The sequence below is a fragment of the Trachurus japonicus genome, chromosome 18 (genome assembly GCF_045865225.1).
Source record: "Trachurus japonicus isolate A0001 chromosome 18, Traja_1.0".
Lineage (NCBI taxonomy): Eukaryota > Metazoa > Chordata > Actinopteri > Carangiformes > Carangidae > Trachurus > Trachurus japonicus.
The window spans coordinates 1,619,500-1,644,238 of record NC_140924.1 but is presented as its reverse complement, the minus strand read 5'-3'; the positions used below and the strand labels follow the sequence as shown (position 1 = coordinate 1,644,238).

The 24,739-nt window shown below is 45.8% G+C and overlaps 2 protein-coding genes and 1 pseudogene across 2 annotated transcripts in view; 1 reads left to right on the top strand and 2 right to left on the bottom strand.

The window, feature by feature from the left end:
- LOC146968260 (beta-enolase) overlaps positions 1-24,739 on the top strand; it is a 471,092-nt gene that overhangs the window by 405,040 nt on the left and 41,313 nt on the right. The gene's annotated exons all lie outside the window — the stretch shown is intronic.
- Positions 3,285-9,836, bottom strand: LOC146968262 (HLA class II histocompatibility antigen, DQ beta 1 chain-like). Its single transcript, XM_085760191.1, has 6 exons — positions 9,716-9,836; positions 7,779-8,048; positions 7,121-7,334; positions 4,940-5,007; positions 3,646-3,759; positions 3,285-3,508 (listed from the first exon to the last, which is right to left on the bottom strand). The coding sequence occupies exons 1-6, from the start codon at positions 9,768-9,770 to the stop codon at positions 3,483-3,485; spliced, it is 747 nt and encodes a 248-aa protein (XP_085616317.1). The 5' UTR covers positions 9,771-9,836; the 3' UTR covers positions 3,285-3,482.
- Positions 21,968-22,978, bottom strand: LOC146968261 (chromobox protein homolog 3 pseudogene; annotated as a pseudogene).

Genomic DNA, 24,739 nt, shown 5'->3' with positions numbered 1-24,739 from the left:
TTTCACCAAGTACTTTCTACTCTTACTCAAGTAAATGTTTGAATGGCTACTTTTTACTTTTACTTGAGTAACATTATTCTAAAGTAACTATACTCTTACTTGAGTACAATTTTTGGCTACTCTACCCACCTCTGGTTGTGAGTCAGCCATGTTTTTATTGTGGAGATTGTAACAGTTTGATCCTATACTAAAGTCTGGGGTGCCAGTCAGAGTCAAAGTCTGACAAATAAAAAATAATCAAAAATAATAATAAGATCAATTACTGCACAAAAAGGTTATTGTTTCCCCACCCAGGACTCCGTACATACTAACCCCACAAAATCAAGGACTCAACAACACTTTTCTTGTCAATTCACCTTCTAGTGTATTTACAAACAAACCAAACAATCCCACAGTTCACAGTTTATAGTTCAATTCAATGTTAACCCCGGGGGGGAGAACCAGTCCAATGTGGGTGTATGTGTGTGAGTGACGTGCGTCAGCCCCGCCCACTTCCCCGCAGGTCCATCCACCGGGTGCGGAGGGATAATCCTCCAGCCCCGTTCGTCACGACCCAACGACTCTGCTCCCGACACAGTCCCCGTATATCGCCCACAGCCTAACAAGGAAGTTAATGCAATGTGTCACAGTATACCCAATCACAGCAATCAGAGACAATACATGATACAGCACCACAGCAACGTAAACAGCGGACTATACCTCCCGTCTGTATCGTCTGCAGTCAGTCAGTAGTCAGTCTCCAGCGTTTCTCACACACACAGCGTCTTCCCGGTTTCGAGGTCGGTTGCCGTCCCGGCACAACGACGGAGCAAAGACCTCTCACTGCCCGTGCGTAACGGCGTAAGTGGTTGCGGGCAGCAACTCGTAGTATTCACGGAGTGCTCCCGGTATGAATCAGAGAAAACAATGAATGAATGGGCTTCCGGTAGGCTGTTCTCATACTGCCCGGGTCTGAGTGTGGCGGCGATGATTGGACTGACGAGGCATGGGGGGGCGGGGCAAGGTGTGATGTGTAGATTTGTGAATGAGGTGAGACGGGCACTAGGCTGAATCACTACAAGATGCAGGTTTCGATGTGGGTGAGGGGAGGGTTCTGGGTGGATTTGGTGCTGATATAGATCTGGGTGTCGTCGGCGTAGCAGTGATAGTCCAGGTTGAGATTGCGGATGATGTGACCAAGGGGGAAGAGGTAGGAGATGAAGAGGAGGGGGCCGAGGACTGAGCCTTGGGGGACCCCCTGCGTGACCGGGGAGAGGGTGGATGTGTGGCCGGAGAGGGAGACGAACTGTTGTCTGTTGGTGAGGTAGGTGAGGCAAAAGAAGGAGACCGCACACAATAGCTCCCTTATGTGCAGATTTATTAGCACATCACAAGTAACGTTTCGAGCTCATAGCTCTTCATCAGACTAACTGATACACACCAGACGCCCCGTTTTTTAAACCTGCCCCTGAGGGTCACATGGTGAGTCACATGGTAAAGGGAATGTATAAGTCAGAAACACATCTTTGTGCAAAACCAAAACATACAAAAATCAGTCAAAAAACTCCATCATAATTAAATAGACCAACACCCATCAGGCCGACTGGCCGTCATACAGATCTAATGAGGTAGGAGGTGAGCCAGTCAAGTGCAGTGCCCTCAACACCCTGTTGGCGCAGCCTTTGAAGGAGGATGGTATGGTTCACAGTGTCAAAGGCTGCGCTGAGGTCTAGTAGTAACAGGATGTTGAGGGCACCGGAGTCTGCAGAGGTGAGGAGATCGTTGATGACTTTGACAAGGGCGGTTTCAGTGCTGTGGAGTGGGCGGAATCCAGACTGGAGGGGTCTCCACAATGTGTGTGTTTCTTTAGGTTTAGGTCCTTGTTCACAACTTTTCACAGTGTTAGTACTCATAATTTAACATTTATTATCATGTTTTTAACATATAGCCTACTTGTCTTTTAAAAGTAGCCTACTTCTTTTCTTGGATGATCGAATCACTTTTTATTAGCTACTGTGGCTTTGTGTCTTCTAACAATGAACTCCAATGTCATTTTCTTGGATTTCCTGTCATTTTTTTTGGAATAATAAAAGTAAAGCAGTAGTAAAGCCCTTTGAGACAAACTGTTTGTAAAAACGGGCTATACAAATAAAATTGCCTTGCCTTGCCATTACGCTAACTCGTTAGTCAGCGGCTGTACAGCTGCATACAAACCAGCCAATCACATCAGGGGGCAACCGCCATTCCGACATCCCACCAGTCCGACATATTTGTCTAAATGGCACCCAATATCCCATCATTCCGACAATTTTTGCCTCCTATGGTCGGAATGACGGTATTTTTTTTTTTTTTCGTTTTTTAAACATACAACAATTCTTTTAATTCTTCCCCTCAAGATTTTGCACTGGTTGGGCTTAGATGATGAAGAAAGGAGTTGGTTAAGTTTAGTAAAAAAGACCAGGTTAGGGTTAGGGTTTGAAGTTCACCCCTGCTGTTCTACATGTTACGCCTGTTGTTGTAGATGTTCTTCCCTGTTGATCCAGATTTTATCACCTGTTGTTCCAGATGTTATCACCTGTCCTTGCAGCTGTGTAGTGACATGTGACAGTGAAACGACACTGAGGCTCAGTTTTTTTTTTAACTTTGTTGTTTTTATTGCAGAAAAATATAGAATCAAAAATCAAACATGTGGATCAGAGACTAGAGCCAATAGAACAGAACCAGTGAACCAGAGTCCAGATCAGAGGTCCAGGACCATCATTCCAGATTAGACCTGATCCAGGACCAGCAGAGTCCAGATCAGATATTCAGAGACACAGACCTGATGTGGTTGACAGTGTGAGGTCAGTAAACAAAAATAAACTCAATAGGATCCTTAACATGGCTAGTTATAGCTAGATGGCCATCTACAAAGACCACTAGACAGCCTCTATAATACAGCTATACAAAGGAAAGCCCTGTCAATAATCAGAGATGAGACTCACCCCTACACAGTGAAGTTGAACTACTGCCCTCAGGGCGGCGCTATAGAGTACCTCTGGAAAAGAAAAGATCTACAAGGGCTCCTTTATCCTTAATTATATTACCATAATCAACAGGTCACAGTAAAGGAGTTCTTGAAGTGCAGATGTATGTATTTTTACTATGTGATCATTGTTAACTTGTTTTGATGTAAGTCTTTCTGGCAAGTGTTTTTTATGTAAGTGTGACCAAAGATGATTTTCCTGCCTCGGCGGGACAATAAAGTTTCTATTCTATTCTATTCTGCACCAGTTCTAGACCAGCTGAGTACCAAAGGACAGGTCTGGACCAGGTCTAGAGAACCAGGTGTTCATCCAGTCCAGCAGGGGGCAGCACTGAGAGTCTGAGCTGGAAACACAAAGCAGGTTAAAGCAGCAGCTGATTTATCTTCATCTGAGAAGCAGCAACAGGATCAAGACCTGGACCAGGATCAAGACCAGAACCAGAACCAGATACAAGACCAGGATGGACCAGGACTGGGCTCAGTTACTGGGAACCAGGATCCGTCCTGGTTTAAAAAGAGAGAAGGAGAGAGTCAGAAACAGAGACAGACACATGAAGGGAACTGGTCTGAACTGATGTAGACTTGGCTGAAATGGTGTAAACTGGTGTAGACTGGTCTGAACTGGTTTAAACTGGTCTGACCTCGGGCCTTCCTCTTGTAGTAGATGAATCCAGCCAGAGACAAGATCAGACCCAGGATCAGTCCTGAGGCTCCGATGGCGATTTTGTTCCTCTCTGACTCAGGCATGGACGGATCTGAGGACAGACAGGTAGAGACAGACAGGTGAGAGACAGACAGGTAGAGACAGACAGGTGAGAGACAGACAGGTAGAGACAGACAGGTGAGAGACAGACAGGTAGAGACAGACAGGTAGAGACAGACAGGTGAGAGACAGACAGAGACAGACAGGTAGAGACAGACAGGTAGAGACAGACAGGTGAGAGACAGACAGGTAGAGACAGACAGGTAGAGACTAGGGATGGCGAGATTCATGTCGGTGGTCCGATACAAACGCTTGCGATGCGACTGCACTGGCAGATTCAGGGAACATTGGATATAATTTATGGTTGAATTTGCGATGCATCTCTTCTAGCCTGTCTGCATCGGTAAATTCAATGGTTAAATCGATTACTTCATGTTCTGAACCTGAATGCACCATCGTGGAAGCCGTGTGCAGCCTCGTGCCCCCGACAGCAGCAGCAGCTGTAGTCAGAGCCGCCAAGAAAAGTAAACAGTCCCAGTGAAGCGCTGGAGCGGCGGCTCGATTCTCGGCCGTCACCAACAACAGGAGCCTCCAGTGTGATGCTGTAACTAGTAGCAGGGCCGTTGTGGTGAGCTGGGAAGAGGTGGATGCATCTCTCCCTCTCTCCCCTCTCCCTTATCTTCCCTGCTTTGCTTCTCATGTCTCGTTCTGTCTTGTCTCAAACTTTGGGAGCCTCTCTCCGCATTGCTCTCCAAATTTATGTCATGGAATTGGTCAACTGGTCTCTCAACGCAATTGACAGAATTTCTCGACGAGAAGCTCGGGTTTGGGGGAATCTGTCTGCCCTGATGGAACGGTCGCCGCTGGTTACATGATGGACTCGTGGGAGAAGTGGAGGGTCGTGTGCCTGGCGATTCTTTCCGTTGAGGTCATTGAGGATCTCTACATATTCAAAACCGTGATAACGGGCTTTCTCCTGATTGGATTAGGCATTGTCCTAGTGTATCGTTAAATTCGGAAGACGATGACAGCAGTCCAAAGCCCCATTAAGCTGCCCGACTTGATTGATGGAGTGGGCAGAGCTGTTAGCACTCAGACTGTGGATATAAACTTTATAAACCACAACACGGAAAACATCTTGGAGGAGCTTTCGGCTTTGCAAAGGAGAATGCATAGACAGACAGGGAGAGACAGACAGGTAGACAGACAGGTAGAGACAGACAGGTATTTACCCCAGTCAGTGATCATGGGTTCCTTCAGACTGGCGTGCTCCACCTTACAGGAGATCTTCTCTCCAGACCTGCAACACAAACCAAACCAGTTTTATTAGAATAGATGGTTTTTACACATCGTCATGACAACATCCTCCAGGTGGGAGTGGATCTGGTAGTACCTAGACCTAGACCTGGACCTGGACTCACCTGGGTGTGTACTCCAGGTGGGAGTGGATCTGGTAGTACCTAGACCTAGACCTGGACCTGGACTCACCTGGGTGTGTACTCCAGGTGGGAGTGGATCTGGTAGTACCTAGACCTAGACCTGGACCTGGACTCACCTGGGTGTGTACTCCAGGTGGGAGTGGATCTGGTAGTACCTAGACCTAGACCTGGACCTGGACTCACCTGGGTGTGTACTCCAGGTGGGAGTGGATCTGGTAGTACCTAGACCTGGACCTGGACCTGGACTCACCTGGGTGTGTACTCCAGGTGGGAGTGGATCTGGGAGTACCTAGACCTAGACCTGGACCTGGACTCACCTGGGTGTGTACTCCAGGTGGGAGTGGATCTGGTAGTACCTAGACCTAGACCTGGACCAGGACTCACCTGGGTGTGTACTCCAGGTGGGAGTGGATCTGGTAGTACCTAGACCTAGACCTGGACCTGGACTCACCTGGGTGTGTACTCCAGGTGGGAGTGGATCTGGTAGTACCTAGACCTAGACCTGGACCTGGACTCACCTGGGTGTGTACTCCAGGTGGGAGTGGATCTGGTAGTACCTAGACCTAGACCTGGACTCACCTGGGTGTGTACTCCAGGTGGGAGTGGATCTGGTAGTACCTAGACCTAGACCTGGACCTGGACTCACCTGGGTGTGTACTCCAGGTGGGAGTGGATCTGGTAGTACCTAGACCTAGACCTGGACCTGGACTCACCTGGGTGTGTACTCCAGGTGGGAGTGGATCTGGTAGTACCTAGACCTAGACCTGGACCTGGACTCACCTGGGTGTGTACTCCAGGTGGGAGTGGATCTGGTAGTACCTAGACCTAGACCTGGACCTGGACTCACCTGGGTGTGTACTCCAGGTGGGAGTGGATCTGGTAGTACCTAGACCTAGACCTGGACCAGGACTCACCTGGGTGTGTACTCCAGGTGGGAGTGGATCTGGTAGTACCTAGACCTAGACCTGGACCTGGACTCACCTGGGTGTGTACTCCAGGTGGGAGTGGATCTGGTAGTACCTAGACCTGGACCTGGACCTGGACTCACCTGGGTGTGTACTCCAGGTGGGAGTGGATCTGGTAGTACCTAGACCTCGACCTGGACCTGGACTCACCTGGGTGTGTACTCCAGGTGGGAGTGGATCTGGTAGTACCTAGACCTAGACCTGGACCTGGACTCACCTGGGTGTGTACTCCAGGTGGGAGTGGATCTGGTAGTACCTAGACCTAGACCTGGACCTGGACTCACCTGGGTGTGTACTCCAGGTGGGAGTGGATCTGGTAGTACCTAGACCTAGACCTGGACCTGGACTCACCTGGGTGTGTACTCCAGGTGGGAGTGGATCTGGTAGTACCTAGACCTAGACCTGGACCTGGACTCACCTGGGTGTGTACTCCAGGTGGGAGTGGATCTGGTAGTACCTAGACCTAGACCTGGACCAGGACTCACCTGGGTGTGTACTCCAGGTGGGAGTGGATCTGGTAGTACCTAGACCTAGACCTGGACCTGGACTCACCTGGGTGTGTACTCCAGGTGGGAGTGGATCTGGTAGTACCTAGACCTGGACCTGGACCTGGACTCACCTGGGTGTGTACTCCAGGTGGGAGTGGATCTGGTAGTACCTAGACCTAGACCTGGACCTGGACTCACCTGGGTGTGTACTCCAGGTGGGAGTGGATCTGGTAGTACCTAGACCTAGACCTGGACCTGGACTCACCTGGGTGTGTACTCCAGGTGGGAGTGGATCTGGTAGTACCTAGACCTAGACCTGGACCTGGACTCACCTGGGTGTGTACTCCAGGTGGGAGTGGATCTGGTAGTACCTAGACCTAGACCTGGACCTGGACTCACCTGGGTGTGTACTCCAGGTGGGAGTGGATCTGGTAGTACCTAGACCTGGACCTGGACTCACCTGGGTGTGTACTCCAGGTGGGAGTGGATCTGGTAGTACCTAGACCTGGACCTGGACTCACCTGGGTGTGTACTCCAGGTGGGAGTGGATCTGGTAGTACCAGTCGGCGTCTGCCAGCTCCTCGGTGGAAGTGACATCAGAGTTCACTTCCTGTCCGTCTCTGATCCAGCTCACTCTGATCTGTTTGGGGTAGAAGTCGAAGACGCTGCAGACCAACATGGCAGGATGGTTCCCAGAGGGGGGGGTGGTGGAGCTCAGGACCACGTAGGGCTTCACTGGAACAGATCAATAATAATATTGATATTATTATTATAAAAAACTATAAACTGATTGTGAGGAAGGAAGCTCTGATCAATAATCAATGAACTGATACATTCATAGTAAATGTAGAACATGATCACATCCAGACAGTGTCATCAATACCGATTATCAGAGAGTTGATCAATAATTTAATGTAAACAGAAGTTGGATCAATAACTGATTATAATCAGAGAGTAGATCAATAAGTGCTTCTATTATCAGCTGAGCAGCAACTGCAGTGACTGTGTTTCTCCAGCAGGTGGAGACAGAGACTGATACATCACAACCTGTCAATCACCATGATGATGATGAACCACACTGAGCTGTAACGTGATGATGTCACAAACACACTGAGCTGTAACGTGATGATGTCACAAACACACTGAGCTGTAACGTGATGATGTCACAAACACACTCACCTGACTTAGTCAGAGCAGCCCGGTAGAAAACGCCAACGTGTTGCAGACAGTATCTCTCCCTCTCCCCTCTCCTCGTCACCACCTCTGAACCTTTGTTGAAGCGTTCAGCGTTCTTCACTCCAAACTCAGTGTATCCTACGTACTTCCCCACTCTGCTGTCAAACCTGGCGTACTCCAGTTTGTTGTAGTAGTAGGACTGGATGTAGGTGACGCCACTGAGTTCAGTGGAGTTAAAGTCACAACGATTCACTATATAACTCCTGAATCCATCTGTGGAGCAGAGACAGAGAATTATCACTGAGTTCATCTGGGATCAGTATTGATCAGTGATCACTGTATAGATTATTGATGAGTGTCTAAATCAGTGTGCTCATGATTTATCTATTGATCGGATTGTTTAGATCAGAGTATTGATCGGTATGGTGTCTAGATGTGTTGATAGATCAGAGTATTGATCAGTATAGTGTCTAGATGTGTTGATAGATCAGAGTATTGATCAGTATAGTGTCTAGATGTGTTGATAGATCAGAGTATTGATCGGTATAGTGTCTAGATGTGTTGATAGATCAGAGTATTGATCGGTATAGCGTCAAGATGTGTCGATAGATCAGAGTATTGATCGGTATAGCGTCTAGATGTGTCGATAGATCAGAGTATTGATCGGTATAGCGTCTAGATGTGTCGATAGATCAGAGTATTGATCGGTATAGCGTCTAGATGTGTCGATAGATCAGAGTATTGATCGGTATAGCGTCTAGATGTGTCGATAGATCAGAGTATTGATCGGTATAGCGTCTAGATGTGTTGATAGATCAGAGTATTGATCGGTATAGTGTCTAGATGTGTCGATAGATCAGAGTATTGATCGGTATAGTGTCTAGATGTGTCGATAGATCAGAGTATTGATCGGTATAGTGTCTAGATGTGTCGATAGATCAGAGTATTGATCGGTATAGTGTCTAGATGTGTCGATAGATCAGAGTATTGATCGGTATAGTGTCTAGATGTGTCGATAGATCAGAGTATTGATCGGTATAGTGTCTAGATGTGTCGATAGATCAGAGTATTGATCGGTATAGTGTCTAGATGTGTCGATAGATCAGAGTATTGATCGGTATAGTGTCTAGATGTGTCGATAGATCAGAGTATTGATCGGTATAGTGTCTAGATGTGTCGATAGATCAGAGTATTGATCGGTATAGTGTCTAGATGTGTCGATAGATCAGAGTATTGATCGGTATAGTGTCTAGATGTGTCGATAGATCAGAGTATTGATCGGTATAGTGTCTAGATGTGTCGATAGATCAGAGTATTGATCGGTATAGTGTCTAGATGTGTCGATAGATCAGAGTATTGATCGGTATAGTGTCTAGATGTGTCGATAGATCAGAGTATTGATCGGTATAGTGTCTAGATGTGTCGATAGATCAGAGTATTGATCGGTATAGTGTCTAGATGTGTCGATAGATCAGAGTATTGATCGGTATAGTGTCTAGATGTGTCGATAGATCAGAGTATTGATCAGTATAGTGTCTAGATGTGTCGATAGATCAGAGTATTGATCAGTATAGTGTCTAGATGTGTCAATAGATCAGAGTATTGATCAGTATAGTGTCTAGATGTGTCAATAGATCAGAGTATTGATCAGTATAGTGTCTAGATGTGTCAATAGATCAGAGTATTGATCAGTATAGTGTCTAGATGTGTCAATAGATCAGAGTATTGATCAGTATAGTGTCTAGATGTGTGTTTAGATCAGAGTATTGATCAGTATAGTGTCTAGATGTGTTGATAGATCAGAGTATTGATCAGTATAGTGTCTAGATGTGTTGATAGATCAGAGTATTGATCAGTATAGTGTCTAGATGTGTTGATAGATCAGAGTATTGATCAGTATAGTGTCTAGATGTGTTGATAGATCAGAGTATTGATCCTACCTGCTGTGGAGACGGCGCTGAGGAGCAGGACGAGGCTCAGACAGGTTGAATCCATGTTCGTGTGTTGACCAACACTGACTCTGTCTGACTGAGAGCTGCTGGAAAAAGACCAGGGCGGAGTCACATGACCTGAGTGTCACCTGTTACCAGGCAGACAACTCTGGCTCCGCTCTGCTGCTGCTGGGACACAGACACTCAGTTTGGTCAAACTATTGAACAGCAGAGCAGAGTGATATGTTTTCATAGGCAAGGCAAGGCAATTTTATCTGTATAACCCGTTTTTACAAACAGTTTGTCTCAAAGGGCTTTACATGGCATCGTAGCAACATCCTCTGTCCTTAGACCCTCACATCGACTGAGGAAAAACTCCATGGAAAACCCTTTTAACAGGGAAAAGTCGGAGAAACCTCAGGGTGAGCAACAGAGGAGGGATCCCTCACCCAGGACGGACAGACGTGCAATAAATGTTGTTACAGACAAGAAAACAGTTTACAGTTTGTCACAGAATGTGCGAAATATGGAAATGTTAGCAGGAGTTGATGTGTGTGGTGAGGGGGGGGGGGGGGGGGGGGGGGGGCAGGGAGAGCCGGCCAGCTCGATGGGAGGACTGGGTGGCAGACTGGTCCATGGGAAGGAAGGGGAGGCCGGTCTAGCAGCAGGGGAAGGGGTGGGAGGGGGGGGGGGCGATGCAGGCGGCGGCTGGTGCAGAGAGATGGAGCTCCGGTGGATCTGTGGAAACACAGAGAGAGTGAGAGACACCAAGGCCAAACTACAAAGTACAACAGAAGATGAAGTTCAAAATATAGTTCAAAGTTCAAAAATATACTGAGGAGGAGAGGAGAGGAGAGGAGAGGGGAGGGGAGGGGAGGGGAGGGGAGAGGAGAGGAGAGGAGAGGAGAGGAGAGGAGAGGAGAGGAGAGGAGAGGAGAGGAGAGGAGAGGAGAGGAGAGGGCTCTGTGTAACCAGATGTGTCCCCAGCAGTCTAAGCCTATAGCAGCGTAGCTATAAAATGGTTCAGAGCTACCTGAACCAGCCCTAACTAAAAGCCCTGTCATAAAGGAAGGTCTTCAGTCTAGACTTAAATGTAGTTAGAGTGTCTGCCTCTTTGACCCATGGAGAGAGCTGGTTCCACAGTAAAGGAGCCCGGTAACTGAAGGCTCTACCTCCCAGTCTGTTTTTAGAGATACTGGGAGTCACTAACAGACCTGCATTCTGGGAGCGGAGTGCTCTGGTAGGACAGTAAGGAATGATTAGTTCTTTCAGATAGGTTGGAGCTTTATCATTAAGAGCCTTATAAGTCAGCAGAAGGCAGAGCCGCAGTTAAACACGCACCTCTGCTGGGTCCTTCGTGTTGTCACCCACCCAGCCTATATAGAAACTGTGTCTGCCTCGAGGCTGTCTAAGCTTAAAGCAGAAGTAAGTGATCCGGTCGTTTTGGCTAATGCTGCGTTCCAGGTAGGCTTTTGAAACCGTAAATTACAGCTTCAAGTCACAACTTACGACTTTGTAGCGTTTCAGGCAACCCACTCGTGTTTCTCCGACCTGTTTTACCTGTGAAAGTCACTATAACGGCCACTCGTAACTTCTGACCCGTGAACTCGTACCAGATTGAACTGGTATGACTTCACAGGTCGGAACACGGAAACGGAAACACGAGTTACGAGTTTCCTTGAACGCACCATAACAGTCCTCGTCCCTACGTCGCCACATTCACGGCGTCCCTTGGCTGCACACACAGCCCTGCATGCCGTTCTCTCTCCTCATTGGATAAAAACTGTAGGATACGATAAATGTTTTCTCCTGGGCTCAGAGCAGAGCAGAGTGACTGAGAGACCCGTGTTTCAGACCAAACACTCTATAGAAGTGATTGCTGTCGGAAGATATAACTATTTAAGACTTATATTAACTCATTGAGTGCCAACCACGTAATTTCTCGTTTTTCGTTCCCATGCGTTGAGTGCCAAAAACGAGATTTTTCGTTTTTTGCTTTTTTTTTAAATTATGAAAATAGACACTTTAATATACATTATATGTAAATTTGGGGACTCTACGACGAGGAGAACTGAAATAGATGACGATCAAAGTCACATGACAGCTCATGATCTGGAAGTTTTTATCATAACTCGGCTTCTGCAAACGGAGTTCTGCATGTGGATGCAGCAGCTGCTCTGCTCTCACCTGCGCTGCTGCTCCAGCTGCTCCAGCTGCTCGGAGCAGAAACAGGAAGCTCTCAGCCGACAGTCCCGCCCGGTCTTCATCTGGAGCAACACCGTGTCCTCCCCAAAGTCCCCCCGCGGTAAAATCTGATGGTCTCTGGGCCAAAGCAGACCGCCGGCACCGACCCGTACCACAGAAGGACCGCCACCACCGGTGGGACCGGTGTTCCTTCCGGAGCCGCTGTGGCCGACAGAGCCTCACGTTCCGCGGCGAGAGGCTGTGACACGGCACGGTGCGTCTGTGTTATTGTTGTTTAGTGGCGCCCCCCCCCCCCGACCCCGATGGTGGTTTTGTGAATAGAACAACAATTGTTGTATATATTTATCTTATACGAGCCCTTTGATCCAGAAATGCGAGTGTCAGAAGAGCGACAGGCACAAACAGCGCACCTTTCATAAAAGACGCTCTATCTCCTTTTCTAGAAAAAAAGGAGGGATTTTGGTGAAACCCAGCCATGTTTAGCTTGACTTTTCTCAGGAACGGAGGCACGTAGAAACAAACGGTTTGTGGTCACTTGAAGCATTAAGTTAAACCTTTCAATTGAGCTACAGTATGTGTTGGTGGCAATAATATAGAATACACTATGGCTCTACATAAAAAGTCAAAAATGGTCTAAATTGCCGGTACACTTGACTAAAACTTTAGAAAGGAGCGCGGCACTCAATGAGTTAACACAAATATATCACTTACTTCTGCTTTAAACCCGAATCCAGAGGAGTTGTTTATAGCAACTTAGTTAAAATCAAAACCACTGCTCCAGCAAGCCAACCCAATAGAACTATTAAATGTGGTTTGCTCAACATTCGTTCTCTCCCATCCAAGTCTCTCCTAGTGAATGACTTAATTACAAGTCACCATATTGACATATTAACACTAACTGAGACCTGGTTGCAGCAAGATGAATATGTTAGTTTAAATGAATCTACCCCTCCTAGTTACATTAACTGTCATGTGCCTCGTAACACAGGCCGAGGAGGAGGAGTGGCTGCTATTTATCAGTCAAATCTGATTATCAACCCTAGACATCCATCCATCCATCCATCCATTGTCCGCCGCATTATCCGAGTCCAGGTCGCGGGGGCAGCAGTCGGAGCAGGGATCCCCAGACTTCCCTCTCCCCGGACACTTCCTCCAGCTCTTCCGGGGGGACCCCAAGGCGTTCCCAGGCCAGCCGAGTGACGTAGTCACTCCAGCGTGTCCTGGGTCTTCCTCGGGGCCTCCTCCCGGTGGGACATGCCCGGAACACCTCACGAGGGAGGCGTCCAGGGGGCATCCTATACAGGTGCCCGAGCCACCTCAGCTGACTCCTCTCGATGTGGAGGAGCAGGGGCTCTACTCCGAGCTCCTCCCGGGTGACAGAGCTCCTCACCCTATCTCTAAAGCCAGGGACACACCGAGCCGACCGTCGGGCGTCTGGCCTCGTCGGACGGCGTCGGCAGCTCGTCTGTTTGGTGTGTTCACCTCCGTCGGGGAGCCTCGGCTCTTGTCGGATCTCGTCGGGGAATTGAACATGCTCAGTCGGGACTCGTCGGCCGTCGGGAGAGTAGACTCGTCGGGTACTCTGATTGGCTGTGTGCTAGCTATGGCGATTCTGATTGGCGGTGCCCTAAGCGAATCAGCGCAGTGTGTGGGAGGGACGGAAGTGACCACAGTAAACAAACGGTGTCCTAGCCTGTCCTACAGTAAAAATGGCACATAGAAAGAGGAGTAAAGCAATATATTAAGCGGCAATATATATATATTTAAACATCAAAGATGTTCAATCAAACCCACATAGTTTGAAACAACGTTCAAAACACACACAGCTCACAACTAAGCATATAAAGCCCGCTAGCTTAATGCTAACGTGTAATGTAAAACACCATAGACGGGCTAACAGAAATTAGCATCGGCTATCGCCAATTCGCGGCAACCGAGCCACAGCAGTAAGCTGCTAAAAACTGTTTTAATTTCGGCTTTAGCGCTGTTAAAATGTGGCTGGTTAAATTGTTTTGGGGAGATTAATGTTGGTCTCATTGATGAAATTAACTGTGGCAGTGGCATTAGTTTGTTTGAATGAACAGTGAGCAGAGCTGCCCCTGGTCTGTATTGGTCTGTATTTCTATGGGGGAATCCTCGCCACTCAGTCGCTCTGGTCGGCAGTCGGGGCAGTGTGTTTCACTTTTTCCTTTCTCCCGACGAGAGGCGACAGACTCGTCGGCCAAAGCCGTCGCCGTCGGGACGCGTCGGGAAGCATCGTGGCGGTGTGTCAGGGGCTTAAGGGAGCGCCCCGCCACCCTGGTGACAGAGCTCCTCACCCTATCTCTAAAGCCCAGCATACACTGTGCGATTGTCAGCTCGTTTTGAGCCGATTTTCCAGTCGTGCGACTATTTTTTGGATCGGGCCGAATTTCGACCCAATCGTGGGTCGTGCCTCGTGCAGTATACGTGGGGTAACGACGAGAGATTAAAACCTCACGACGAACTCCCGATCACAAATCGTGTGCTCGCAAGAAAATCAAACTTGTTTGAAATCCTGGTCGCTCCTCGTGAAGGTATCGCACAGTAGAAGCAGTGCCACGACCCGATTTGCCTCATCCTCTCGCAGAGAGCATGTACAATCTCTGATGTCACGTCAAAACATGGAGGCACATGGCAGCGCAGAGACTCTTTTCTTTTTTCATCTGGACCTTAACATTAGCTAATGCTAGCTGTTTTCTTGTCTGTAACAACATCTATTGCACGTCTGTCCGTCCTGGGTGAGGGATCCCTCCTCTGTTGCTCACCCTGAGGTTTCTCCGACTTTTCCCTGTTAAAAGGGTTTTCCATGGAGTTTTTCCTCAGTCGATGTGAGGGTCTAAGGACAGAGTATGTTGTTACGATGCCATGTAAAGCCCTTTGAGACAAACTGTTTGTAAAAACGGGCTATACAAATAAAATTGCCTTGCCTTGCCTTGCCTAGCTAATCAAGGAGCTATTGTTTTTAGCCCCTGCTGCTGTCATTTCGTGTGTGTGTGTGTGTGTGTGTGACTGCGTGTGACTGACTGCTCTGTGTGTGTGTGTGTGTGTGTGACGGGTTCATCCTCTTCTTCTACCTCTTTTTGACGTTGCAGTTCCGGTATACAGAAGTCCGACGTGAGTATTATGAACGTATAGTGTGAGCAGTCAGGTCGCATCAGAGCATCGGGTCGTACAGTGTGAGAACATTACTCGTGGGCTGCGAACTTTTGAACTCAGCGATCTAGTCGTGCAGTTTGAGATGGGGCTGAATCAAACGATTTAAAATATCGCACAGTGTATGCCCGGCTTAAGGGAGCGCCCTGCCACCCTGGTGACAGAGCTCCTCACCCTATCTCTAAGGGAGCGCCCCGCCACCCTGGTGACAGAGCTCCTCACCCTCTCTCTAAGGGAGCGCCCCGCCACCCTGGTGACAGAGCTCCTCACCCTATCTCTAAGGGAGCGCCCCGCCACCCTGGTGACAGAGCTCCTCACCCTCTCTCTAAGGGAGCGCCCCGCCACCCTGCGGAGGAAACTCATTTCGGCCGCTTGTATCCGGGATCCCGTTCTTTCGGTCATGACCCAGAGTTCATGACCATAGGTGAGGGTGGGAACGTAGATCGACCGGTAAATCGAGAGCTTTGCCTTTCGGCTCAGCTCCTTCTTCACCACGACGGACCGATACAATGACCGCATTACTGCAGCCGCCGCACCGATCCGCCTGTCGATCTTGCGCTCCATTCTTCCCTCACTCGTGAACAAGACCCCAAGATACTTAAACTCCTCCACCTGAGGCAGGAACTCTCCCCCGACCTGGAGGGTGCAAGCCACCTTTTTCCGGTCGAGAACCATGGCCTCGGACTTAGAGGTGCTGATTCTCATCCCAGCTGCTTCACACTCGGCTGCAAACCGCCCCAGTGCATGCTGAAGGTCCTGGCCCGAGGGGGCCAACAAGACCACATCATCTGCAAAAAGCAGAGATGAAATCAAGTGGCTCCCGAACCGTACCCCCTCCGGCACTTGGCTGCGCCTAGAAATTCTGTCCATAAAAATAATGAACAGAACCGGTGACAAAGGGCAGCCCTGCCGGAGTCCAACACGCACCGGGAACAGGTCTGACTTACTGCCGCCATGCGAACCAAGCTCCTGCTCCGGTCATACAGGGACCGTACAGCCCTCAGCAGAGGCCTCCGACCCCATACTCTCGGAGCACCTCCCACAGGATGCCACGTGGAACACAGTCGAAAGCCTTCTCCAAGTCCACAAAACACATGTGGACTGGTTGGGCAAACTCCCATGTGCCCTCGAGCACCCTGCGGAGAGTGTAGAGCTGGTCCAGCGTTCCACGGCCAGGACGAAAACCGCATTGTTCCTCCTGAATCCGAGGTTCGACTATCGGCCTAATTCTCCTCTCTAGCACCCTGGAATAGACTTTCCCCGGGAGGCTGAGGAGTGTGATCCCCCGGTAGTTGGAACACACCCTCCGGTCCCCCTTTTTGAAGAGAGGGACCACCACCCCGGTCTGCCAGTCCAGAGGCACTGTCCCCGACTGCCACGCGATGCTGCAGAGGCGTGTCAGCCACGCCAGCCCCGCAACATCCAGAGACTTGAGGTACTCAGGGCGGATCTCATCCACCCCCGGTGCCTTGCCACTGAGGAGCTTCCAGTACACACAGTCTTCAGCAGCATATTGGTGAGTGATGACAGACTGGACAAAATCCGTGTGGAAACAGAGAAGGACGAACAGCTCACACTGAACAGCTAACCCTAACCCCTAACCCTAACCCTAATTAGGAGTCAGTGCGCTAATTACCATCTTTTTTGGAAGTGTAATATTTTTTGGCCATTTTGGCCACCAGGTGGCACATGGACCCAATTGCATGTATAATATATCTATATTTGGAAGTGAAACCAAAATACGGTCTATTCATGTTATATATAAATATATATATATATATATATATATATATATATATATATATGTTTCCTCAGTGGATGTGAGGGTCTAAGGACAGAGGATGTTGTTACGATGCCATGTAAAGCCCTTTGAGACAAACTGTTTGTAAAAACGGGCTATACAAATAAAATTGCCTTGCCTTGCCTATATTGAAAATGGCAGCCGATACCAGATTCCCACCAATGAAACACATGCATTCAGGCTTCATGTTGATGTGGAATACATTTATTGATCTGATTATCATGTCATCTATTTCTGTAAAATCATCAACATACATTCGCAGATGGTAGCACTCAAAATGTATCTTATGGGATTGATTCTTAAGTCTCATTCTATGGCCCAAGGTCAATCATAGATGAGATGTGGTAACAGTTCCGATTTCTCATAACATCGCTTCCAAAGTCTTGTCTATGGACCAAGTTCAATCATAGATTGGGATGTGGTAACACTCAATTTTTTCATGCAATATGATGGCTTCCAACATCTCAATTACGATCCAAGCTCCATCATAGATTCAAATTTGGAGGCACTTTCATATTCTCATGTATGGCTAAGCTCTACCATAGATTTGAATTCGGAGGCACATTCATATCCTCATCTACGGCTAAGCTCAACCATAGATTCTCACCCCCAACAATGTATATGCATCAATTTGACCATGTCGTAGTGTTGATGTGGCTCAGTGGTTTAAGGGCATGCCACTTGTTCCACTGATGGAGTAGGTTGCATGTTCAACTCCCACTCTATGCATTTTTTTATTTGCTGGGTCTCTGTTCATCCCTATTATTTACTTGTTTTCTGTCATGAATCAACTGCTCTGTCTAATAAAGTAAGAGATCTACATTTATCTCTATAATATTCTCATCTACTGCCATGATCCATCGTAGATTTGAATTTGGAGGCACTTTCATATTCTCATTTACTGCATGCTCCATCATAGATTTGAATTTGGAGGCACTTTCATATTCTCATCTATTGCCAAGCTCTACCATTGATTGGAATTCATATTCTTACCTACTGTCAAGCTCTGCCATACAGTCTCACCCCCAACAATGTATACACATCAAATTCACCACATGTGACGGTGCTGAGGTGGCAAAGTGGTTTAAGAGCATGCTACTTGTGTAGTAGGTTGTAAATTCAACTCCTGCTCATTGCATTTTTTTTTTGCTGGGAGTTTGTTCATTCCTTTATTTACCTACTTTGTGTCATGCCTGAAATACCCTTTCTAATAAAGGAGGAGATCTACATTTATCTCTAAGTCAAATATTTTGGTGATTGTAACTACACCGGAACATGATAAAAAGACAATTCCAACTTCCACATGGTCTGCTGTGACCACTTCCACATTCTAATCACCGATCAATTCCAGAGTTTCATCTATGGCCCAAGCTCATAGATTGGATGTTGGAGGTACTTTCATATTCTCATCTGACCGAGCTCCACCATAGATTTGAATTTGGAGGCACTTTCATACTCTCATTTACTGCCAAGCTCTACCATTTATTGGAATTCATGTTCTCACCTACTGTCAAGCTCTGACATAGAGTCTCACCCCCAACAATGTATACACATCAATATCACCCCATGTCACAGTGCAGAGGTGGCTCAGTGGTTTAAGAGCATGCCACTTATTCTGTCAATGCAGTAGGTTGTAAGTTCAACTCCTACTCTTTGCATTCATTTTGCTGGGTGTCTGTTCATCCCTTTTATTTACTTGTTTTCTGTCATGCCTCAACTGCTCTCTCTAATAAAGATAAAGATAAAGATATCTACATTTATCTCTATAATATTCACATCTACTGCCATGCTCCATCATAGATTTGAATTTGGAGGCACTTTCATATTCTCATCTATTGCCAAGCTCTACCATTGATTGGAATTCATATTCTTACCTACTGTCAAGCTCTGCCATACAGTCTCACCCCCAACAATGTATACACATCAATTTCACCACATGTGACGGTGCTGAGGTGGCTCAGTGGTTTAAGGGCATGCTACTTATGTAGTAGGTTGTAAGTTCAACTCCTGCTCTTTGCATTTTTTTTTTTTGCTGGGTGTCTGTTCATTCCTTTTATTTACCTATTTTGTGTCATGCCTGAACTACCCTTTCTAATAAAGGAGGAGATCTACATTTATCTCTAAGTCAAATATTTTGGTGATTGTAACTACACCGGAACATGATCAAAACACAATTCCAACTTCCACATGGTCTGCTGTGATCACTTCCACATTCTAATCACCGATCGCTTCCAAAGTCTTGTCTATGGACCAAGTTCAATCATAGATTGGGATGTGGTAACACTCCATTTTTTCATGCAATATGATGGCTTCCAACATCTCAATTACGATCCAAGCTCCATCATAGATTCAAATTTGGAGGCACTTTCATATTCTCATGTATGGCTAAGCTCTACCATAGATTTGAATTCGGAGGCACATTCATATCCTCATCTACGGCTAAGCTCAACCATAGATTCTCACCCCCAACAATGTATATGCATCAATTTGACCATGTCGTAGTGTTGATGTGGCTCAGTGGTTTAAGGGCATGCCACTTGTTCCACTGATGGAGTAGGTTGCATGTTCAACACCCACTCTATGCATTTCTTTTTTGCTGGGTCTCTGTTCATCCCTATTATTTACTTGTTTTCTGTCATGAATCAACTGCTCTGTCTAATAAAGTAAGAGATCTACATTTATCTGTATAATATTCTCATCTACTGCCATGATCCATTGTAGATTTGAATTTGGAGGCACTTTCATATTCTCATTTACTGCATGCTCCATCATAGATTTAAATTTGGAGGCACTTTCATACTCTCATCTACTGCCAAGCTCTACCATTGATTGGAATTCATATTCTTACCTACTGTCAAGCTCTGCCATACAGTCTCACCCCCAACAATGTATACACATCAATTTCACCACATGTGACGGTGCTGAGGTGGCTCAGTGGTTTAAGGGCATGCTACTTATGTAGTAGGTTGTAAGTTCAACTCCTGCTCTTTGCATTTTTTTTTTTGCTGGGTGTCTGTTCATTCCTTTTATTTACCTATTTTGTGTCATGCCTGAACTACCCTTTCTAATAAAGGAGGAGATCTACATTTCTGTTCATCCCCTTTATTTACTTGTTTTCTGTCATGACTCAACTGCTCTCTCTAATAAAGTAAGAGATCTACATTTATCTCTATAATATTCTCATCTACTGCCATGCTCCATCGTAGATTTGAATTTGAAGGCACTTTCATATTCTCATCTATAGCCAAGCTCCATCATAGATTTGAATTTGGAGGCACTTTCATATTCTCATCTATAGCCAAGCTCTACCATAGATTCTCACCCCCAATGATATATACACATCAATTTGACAGCATGTCATGGTGCTGAGGTGGCTCACTGGTTTAAGAGCATGTCACATATTACACTGATGCAGGAGGTTGCAATTTCAACTCCCACTCTGTGTGTTGTTTTTGCTGGGTGTCTGTTCACCGTTTTGATTTACTTGTTTTCTGTCATGCCTCCCCTGCCCACTCTAATAAAAGGAGAATTTACCTACATTTGCCTCCAAGACAAATAATTTGGTTATTGTAACTCTTTGGTGACATTTCCAATTTCTCATCCGTCATCGTTTCCAAAGTCTTGTCTGTGGAACAAGCTCAATCATAGATTAGAATTTGGTAGTCCTACCAACTTCTCATATGAAACAGCTTTCAAAGTCTCATCTATGGACCAAGCTGAGTCAGAGATTGGAATTTGGTGGCACTTCCAATTTCTCATCCATTATCATTTCCAAAGTCTTGTCTGTGGAACAAGCTCAATCATAGATTAGAATTTGGTAGTACTTCCAATTTCTCATATTATGGATTCCAAAGTTTCGTTTCCAACCACAGCTCAATCATAAATTGGAATTTGGTAGCACTTCCACATTTTCATCAATAACTATGAACTTCCAAATTACTATCTTCAATTTCAGAATTTGTTTGAAAGTTTGAAATTTTCAAATTGATATTTGAAGGACTTCATATATTGACACTGTAAATATGTTTGACTCTTAACAATTCACAAAAGAAGCAGAAATCATTGCTTATGAACTTTTATTTACAGCTAAATGGTGTGTCATTCCAATTTCAACATTGAACACAACTTCAAGTTTGACTTTGTGTCATAGAACAAGATGAAGCATTTGCAGTGCTGGAACGTCAGGGCTGGGATGGCTTTACTGTGGTGAAGGATCAACCTCAGTTGTCTGCACTCCTTTGGTGTTTGGGCCTTGATGGTGTTTGTGTTTGAGCCATTTATGTTTGAGTCGGGCCAACTTCCATGTCCTCGGGTGTCTCCTTGTCCTGGAGTGATTCTTTTCCCCCTGAGTTATGCTCATCCTCAGTCGCTTTCTTGCCCCATGGGTGGCCACCTCGTTTTCCACTGATTTGTGCTTCCCCTTCTCTTCAGACATGGCCCTGTCCATCTGCGTTGCTTGAGTTGAGAGAATATTTTTATCCTGTCAGAAATTCATTCGTGGATTGGAAATTGGAGGCACCTCCACATTCTCACATGACTACTTCCAGAATTTCATCTACGGCCCAAGCTTATTCAAAACCTTAAGACAGCTCACTCACCATGTGGTCAGCCCTACTGCCTTACTATCTTCACTCAACTTACTGTGGCACAGTTAGTCAAAATTAAATATACATAATTCTGTATCCTAATCTAATCTAATCTAATCTAATCTAATCTAATCTAATCTAATCTAATCTATTGGGTTAGGGTTAGCCTCATGTGTAATAAAATGAAGTTTGGACTTTAAAACTACAATTTCAAATAACAATCTAAAGCACAACATTTTCACCCACTACATATAACGATGTTTTGCATAGCAAAAGTTCCATCCCTCACCTGTGCAGTCACCACTGCTGCCTTAATTTTCTTCCTCCTGTGAAACAGAAAATCAAACTTGAATTGAAAGACTTTCATATTTTCTTTTTTTTTTTTTTTTTTTTTTTGGTCACATAAAACCTTTATTAGAACTTCAAATAATATTTACACACAAAGTATACAAAATGTAATTCGACAAAACATTAGCACTAGTGTGAAAAAGAACAAGCTGCATCTCACTTGAGCTTGGGCCGGTAATACAAGAGGTGGTTGACAGATTAACAAAGTGGTCTTTTGAATTTTTACAATTTAACCAGGTACGAATAAAGGCGGCCGCCACCACAAATGATAATATGATTCCGGAAGACTTGGTTCATTAAACATCAAAACACCATCACCTGTTTTCTCACAGTCAACTCAGCTACTATGTACAACATGCCTCTCCTTGACTGCCACACAATTCAAGTCTTGAAACAGCTTCAACAATAACTAAAGATAGCTAAAACTAGAAGGCAAGCCAGGGAAGAAAAGTCAGTCCTGAGGAAAAGGGCATAGGTGGTGCGAAGGACTGGAGGGACAGAGGGGAAAGTACTACTGAGCTTCATCCTCTGGGCAGGAATGCCATGTCAGTCTCTCCTCATAGAAGGAAATGACCACCTGAGGGCAGCGAGTGTTTGCCTCACGGGCCGGGACCAAATCTGCTTCATCTGAATCTTTCCAGTTCATCAAAAACATCAATTCACCACTGCTGTCTGTTGCTCCAATGATCCGTTCTGGGTCAAGGTTTCTAGCAAAGCCACGTGGTTTTTCAGGCACATTTTTCTTCTTTGCTTCAGTTTCTGCCTCTTCTGTTGATAACTTCCTCTTTACGGGGGCAGGCTTCTCTGTGATGTTCTTCTGCGCCTCCAGAAACGCTGAGATCAACTCTGGACAATCCAGGTTCTCCTCTGGCTCCCAGGTATTATCAGCTTCTGTAAATCCTTTCCACTTCAAGAAGAACTCTACTTTCCCATTGACAAGACGCTGGTCCAACACTTTTTCCACCACTTTTTCCACCACAAACTCCTCAGGTTCTTCCTGTGTCTCCGTTGCATCCTTCTTCCCCCCCTTGGTGTTCTGCTTCTTGCCCATATTGTGCCCTTCAAATCAGAAAAACGTTTCAGTGATGCTTCCTAACCACGCGGTCAGCCACTTCTTTATCTCTGCTCTGCAGCTCTGCAGGACGGGCGCCAAGCTAAGATCGTGGCACTTTCTACGGCAACCTGGAAGGAAAACCGACTTTCATATTTTCATCTATTATACATGAATTATAGATGTAAATTTGGACTTCAAAGTTACAGTTTCAAATATCAATGTAGATTGCAACATTTTCATTCGCGATATATAAGCAATACATAACTATATTTTGCATGGTCAAAATTCCGTTCCGCGATTTATTAGTTGGAGGCTATGCTACTGCTCAGTGAAATGAGGTAACGGCAAACAGGCTTTAACAAGTTTAGCTTATTGGAAAAAAATTTGAGAGCTCACTCACCGCGCTGTCACCCCTGCTGCCTTACTCCGCATTTTCTACTTCCTGTGACACAGGAAGTACAAATTTACATTTACAAAAACAGTTTTGGATTTAGCACTTCCAGATTCTCATCTATGACTATGAACCTCCACATTCCTGTCCACCTGCGACATATAAGCAGTACATCACTATATTTTACAGGGTCAAAATTCCATTCAGCGATTTATATATTGTAGACTGTGCTACTGCACAGTGATATGAGAAAACTGCAAAAGAGGTTTTGACAGGTTTAGCTTATTGAAAAAAACAGAGAGCTTACTCACCGTGCTGTCACCCCTGCTGCCTTACTCTGCCTTTTCTACTTCCTGTGACACAGGAAGTACAAATTTACGTTTACAAAAATTTTTTGGATTTAGCACTTCCAGACTCACATCTATGACTATATACTATCACATTCTTGTCTAACATGTGAGAATTTGAAACTTGAAACTTTCAAATTGTGATTTAAAGAACATATTGAATTTAGAACTTCCAGAATCTCATCTCACCATACACCTTCCGGTCTAACATGTAAGAATTTGTAACTCAAAATGTTCAAATTCTGATTCAGAAAATAAAGGAAACAGAAATCATACCTTTGGACTTTCATTTTCAGCTGAGGTGTGTGTATTTCAACATTGAACACAATTTGAACTTTGATACAAAGAGTCTTAGAACAAGATCAACAGTTTGCTGCATTGGAAATGTGGACGAACAGGGTTGGGCTGGGCTCATTGTGGTGAAGGATCATCCTTAGCAGTCTCCATGTCTTTCGTTTCCCTGTCTTCGGTACAGCGGTTTGTATGGTGGTGGTGGTGAATCAGGCCTCCTGACTTCCTCTTGCTTGGGTTGCTCTTTGTCCTTGGCTGGTTCCTTGCCATTGGCCTTCAGGTCTTCCTCGGTCACTTCCTTGCCCCCAGGTGTGGGCTCCTTTGCCACTGGCTTCCCTTCAGCCATGGTGCTGTCTGTCTGCGTTGCTTGAGAAGAGAGGATATGTTTATCCTGTCAAAAATATAACAGTAATGGACTTACTGAATCACTACATACAAAGGACAGATAATTATATTTTGTGAAGCCAAAATACAACAGAATGAAACTACTAAGCTCCGTCCGAGTTTGAAATTTGGAAAAACTTTCAAATTCTCATGTAATATAATCACTTCCAAAATCTCATCTATAGACCTTGTTCAGTCAGAGATTGGAATTTGGTACCGCTTCCAATTTCTCATCCTTCATCGCTTCCAATGTCTCGTCTGTGGAACAAGCTCAATCATAGATTGGAGTTTGGTAGCAATTCCAATTTCTCATATGATGGCTCCAAAACTGTCCTTTATGACCACAGCTCAATCATAGTTTGCAATTTGGTAGCATTTCCACATTTTCATCAACAACTATGAACCTCCAAATTCCTGTCTGAAAATGTCAAACTTTGGAAATTTAAAATTGT